Genomic DNA, 5,128 nt, shown 5'->3' with positions numbered 1-5,128 from the left:
TTTGCAAACCCAAAAAGAAATTTAATTCTCCCATCATACTCATTTCGAATTCCTTACTCATATTTTCAGAGAATTCTTTACATAGATCATTATTTGTTGAACCAAAAATAATGTCATCTACGTAAATTTGGACAAGTAGTATATCATCTTTTTCTTGTCGTGTAAATAGAGTTTTATCGGCCGTTCCCATCTTAAAATTATTCTCTAATAGGAACTTACTAAGCCTTTCATACCAAGCTCTTGGAGCTTGTTTTAATCCGTATAAAGCCTTATGTAGCTTATACACGTATTCTGGATTAACCGCATCTTCAAAACCGGGAGGTTGCTTAACATAAACTTCTTCTTCCAATATCCCGTTTAAGAAGGCAGATTTTACATCCATTTGATATACTTTGAAATCTTTATGACACGCGAAAGCTAGAAACATACGAATAGACTCAATTCTAGCTACCGGTGCATAAGTTTCGTCAAAATCAATTCCTTCCATTTGAGTATATCCTTGAGCAACTAACCTTGCTTTATTGCGAACAACCGTTCCATTCTCATCTAATTTATTTCTAAACACCCATTTAGTTCCAATAATGGAAGTATCTTCGGGTGGAGGAACGAGTTCCCAGACTTTGCTACGAGTGAATTGTGTTAATTCATCTTGCATTGCGGATATCCAATCCTCGTCTAGCAAAGCCTCTTTAGCAGTTTTAGGCTCAATTTGCGAAAGAAAACTAAGATGATTTACTACATTTTGAACTTGTGACCGGGTTTGAACTCCTTTCGTCAAATCCCCTAAAACATTATCTAAGGGATGACTTCTTATCAATGGAATCTCTTTAGGAAGTTCATCTTCGGTTTGTAACAATTCTAATGGATTATTGGGAGGGGAAATACCTATATCCATATTTTCGAATTGTCGAATAACATCTTCGACACCATCCGTTTCGGCATCTTCTTTATCAACAAGATCAATATACTTCGAGGGTGGTTTTGATTCATCAAAGGCAACATTCATAGATTCTTCCACCACAAGAGTTTTAAGATTAAATACACGATATGCTTTACTATTGGTCGAATAACCAAGAAATATACCTTCACTTGACTTAGGATCAAATTTAGTAAGGTAATCCTTCGAATTTAAGATAAAGCATTTGCTCCCGAAAACTCTAAAATAACTAACCTTAGGAGTTTTTCCAAAATAAATCTCATAGGGAGTCTTTTGTGTCATAGGACGTAATAAGACTCGATTTAGAATATGACAAGCTGTAGACATAGCTTCGGCCCAAAAATATTTAGGACGACGATATTCATTAAGCATAGTACTTGCCATTTCTTGTAAAGTCCTATTTTTCCTTTCTACAACTCCATTAGATTGAGGTGTGTATGGAGCCGAGAAGTTGTGAGTTATTCCATTATCCTCACAAAAGGTAGTGAAACTAGAATTCTCAAATTCCTTACCATGATCAGTCCTTATATAGACAATGGTGTTACTTTGTTGATTTTGAATCTTCTTACATAAAGAAGCAAATGATTCAAAAGCATCACTTTTTGAAATTCCGTCCACGTAAATCGTGAAAAATCATCAACAATGACCAATGTATACGAACAACCTCCGAGACTTAGTACCGGAACCGGTCCGATTAAATCCATGTGTAACAACTCGAGAGGTCTAGAGGTTGATACCATAAACTTAGCTTTGTGAGAAGCTCGTATTTGCTTTCCAATCTCACAAGCTTCACAAGTATGATCTTTTTGATAATTTAACTTTGGTATACCCCTAACATGATCATTCATTGAGATATTCTTTATTAACTTCATATTCGCATGACCTAATCTACGATGCCATAACCAAGGGTCATCTTGTGTAGTAATTAGGCATACATTAGAATGTTTACTAATATCGCATGTGTACACATTTTTGCTACGAGGACAAGTAAGCATTAATTTTCCATCCTTATTTAAGATAGAACAATGAGTAGGATAGAAAATCACCTTATATCCATTGTCGCAAAGTTGACTAATGGAGAGAAGATTATACTTAAGTCCCGTAACTAGTTGTACATTAGCAATCTTGAAATGTTCATTCCCGATATCGCCAATACCAATGATACTCCCCTTGCTACTATCTCCAAACGTGACACTTCCAGCGGTGACCTTTCTAATGCTTTTCAAGAGTGACTTATTACCGGTCATATGTCTCGAACAACCACTATCAAGATACCACATGTCTCGTTTAGTAACAAGGCACACCTACAAAGCAAATCAATAGAATTTATAGGTACCCTTTTGTCTTGAGGGTCCTCGGGTTAGAGTATCATGATAAGCATTTGCATTATAGAAACTAGGCATGGTATAAGCATGAGTAGGCACATAGGAGTTTCTAGATGCATTGTTCCTAGAATAATCATAGTATCTTGGTTTTTGATAATTGCCACCTTGATACATGTTGTTTCTATCTTTTGAATAATACATGGTATTTTGAGGATAGAAACGATGACTAGGAACAAAATGACTTCTAGACGATTGACCATTAGTATATGCCTTATACCCTGAATTTCTATTTTGATACACAATGGGTTTTTGAACATAACTAAACTTTGGTTTTCTTTGAGTGCCATCAACATAGTTATTAGGTACAAAACGATCAACCTTTGTATATGTTTTAGTTCCTTTACGAACCCACATATACTTCCCCTTAATCTCACCATTCTTTATTTTGCAATATTCAACCGTATGTCCATCTTTATTACAATAAGAGCATTTATACTTTGGTGTAGCGGGGACAAAAGTAGTTTGTTTCTTTCCTTGTACAAACTTCTTAGGTTGAGCATTTTTATCATATCCTAAACCTTCATGGTTATATGATATTTTCGAATGTACCATTTTATCTAACAACTCATTTCCTTTTGTGAACTTTTGAATTGTTCTCACAAGATCATCTTTTTCTTTGCTCAAAATATTAGTTTTGTCGTTAAGAATCCTTTCTTGATCCATAACTTGAGCTAAGATCTTGGAGTGTTCATCTTTAAGCCTTTGAGTTTCCAACTCGAATATTTCATCTTTTTCACTTAAGGCATGAACCAATTCATCATTATCCTTTTGAACAACCGAATTTGACTTACCTTGAGCCAATGACTCATTTTGAATTTTTAAGTTTAGTAAGTCAACATGAAGCATACGAGTGTTTTCATTTAATTGTAACTTCTCGTTTTCTAATTCTTCGGTGTTCAACACTAAGGATATATTTTCGATTTCTAGCTTTGTAACAACATCCTTATACTTGTTGTTTTCATTTTTCAAGAAATCGTTTTGTTCACACAAAGATGAGACTTCCTCCTCGTGTTTAAGATTTAATTCACTAATCCGAGAGAGGGTATGTTGATTTACACTATTATTTCTTTCATTCATTTCAACCAACAAATCAATCAAATCACTTTTACTCATATCTAGCAAGTTTAACGAAGATTCATTAAAAAGATGCATATTATGTAAAAGTTTAGTACGAGAGCTTACCTCATCATTTGAAGTGGAGATGTCCGATGACGAAGAATCATCCTCGAGAGCCATTAGGCACAAGTTAACCACTTCTTCCGTAGCTTCCGAAGTTTCTTCATCTTCACTTAAATCCCAACCATTTTCGGCCACGAGAATTCGTCCCTTAAAGAGCTTAGGACATTCCCGTTTAAAGTGACCGGGTTGCTTACACTCAAAACACACATTAGGTGTTTCCTCCGGATTTTGTTCTTTTGGCTTAGGAGGAGTGTAAGTACCATTGTTATTGGCATTATTATAACCATTGGGACTTTGATTGATTTTGCCCTTGTTATAGCCCGTGGTAGGATAATTACTCTTATTGTTAGGAGTATAATTTTGAGAGTAATTTGGCCTTCCGTTAGAGTTAAAAACTCTTTGTTGATTGTTCGATTTAAGGAAGCCTTTTCCATACCTTTGAGCTTTACTTTGAAGTACACGACGGAGTTGTCTCGTTAAAAGAGCTATCTCACTTTCGTCGAGATTTTGGAGTTCTTCGTTCAACTCTTCGTCGTTTTCATCTTCATCGATTAAGATGGACTTCAAAGCCATATTTTTCTTTTTGTCTTCCACTTTAGGAATGACCTTATCCGGAACATTATCTTCTTCGTAAGCACGAAGGTTCCCGAATAAGTTATCGATGTGGTAATCATTGAGATTGTGCATCTCTTTGATCGTAGTAACTTTAACTTTCCAACTCGGAGGCAAAGATTTAAGAACCCGACGATTCTTTTCGTTTTGAGTATAGTTCTTTCCGAGTTGAGTTAATTCATCGATTATACGAGTAAATCTTGTTTCCATATCGATGATATTTTCTCCATCTTGGAGTTTAAAGTTCTCGTATTCTTGGATCAAAGTATCCATTCGAGAATCTTTTATGTCGGTAGTTCCTTCATAGGTAACTACTAACTTGTTCCACATTTCTTGTGCGGACTTGCAATTGTTTACTCGTTTATACTCTTTTTCTGCAAGTGCACTTGTGAGAACCATTTCCGCTTTAGCGGCGATGTTCATTCTATCTTCTTCATCGTGAGTATATTCACTTACTTTCTTTTCGATGATAATATCGTCGACAATTTTAGTCGGAAGTATTGTACCATCTTCTATGGCCATCCAAACTTTGACACCTTGACTTCTAGCATAAATGCGAAATCTAGTTTTCCATGTGGCAAAGTTTGTGCCATCAAACAAAGGAGGTCTAGAATTTGAGAGACCTTCACTACAACCGATAGCATTAATAAAGGCCATATCGGATCTACTTTACAGGGTGCTTTTATAACCGTAGCACTTAAAAAGTAACCGCTCTGATACCAACTGTTAGGTCCCGATAGATGGTTTAATTAAGCTAGAAGGGGGGGTTGAATAGCTTAATCACCAATTAAAATTATTTATGTTGTTTTAAAAAGTTTTCACCCCTTCTTTAGAACTTGTATCGAGAGTATTGGCAGTTACGTGCGGAAGTGTAAGAAAAGAAAAGGAAAATATCACACGAGCGATTTTATCCTGGTTCGCGGTGGCTAACTCAACCCTTGGAGTCCACTCACCCCTAGTCCAGTCCCCGAGCTCCTCCCCGGACTCGAGATTTTCTCTACTATAAAGAACTCCT

At 35.9% G+C, this 5,128-nt stretch overlaps 1 protein-coding gene across 1 annotated transcript; it reads right to left on the bottom strand.

Moving 5' to 3' along the window:
- Window positions 1-2,253: 2,253 nt before the first annotated feature.
- LOC135152254 (uncharacterized) lies at window positions 2,254-4,074 on the bottom strand. Its single transcript, XM_064092108.1, has one exon. The coding sequence runs from the start codon at window positions 4,072-4,074 to the stop codon at window positions 2,254-2,256; it is 1,821 nt and encodes a 606-aa protein (XP_063948178.1).
- Between the last annotated feature and the right edge of the window lie 1,054 nt (window positions 4,075-5,128).

This window comes from Daucus carota, chromosome 4 (genome assembly GCF_001625215.2).
Source record: "Daucus carota subsp. sativus chromosome 4, DH1 v3.0, whole genome shotgun sequence".
Classification (NCBI taxonomy): domain Eukaryota; kingdom Viridiplantae; phylum Streptophyta; class Magnoliopsida; order Apiales; family Apiaceae; genus Daucus; species Daucus carota.
The sequence above is the reverse complement of the archived record's forward strand: the minus strand, read 5'-3'. Positions and strand labels throughout refer to the sequence as shown.

Bases quoted from the DNA above. Each gene is read 5' to 3' on its own strand.
- LOC135152254 (XM_064092108.1), bottom strand. From the start codon at position 4,074: ATGGCTTTGAAGTCCATCTTAATCGATGAAGATGAAAACGACGAAGAG.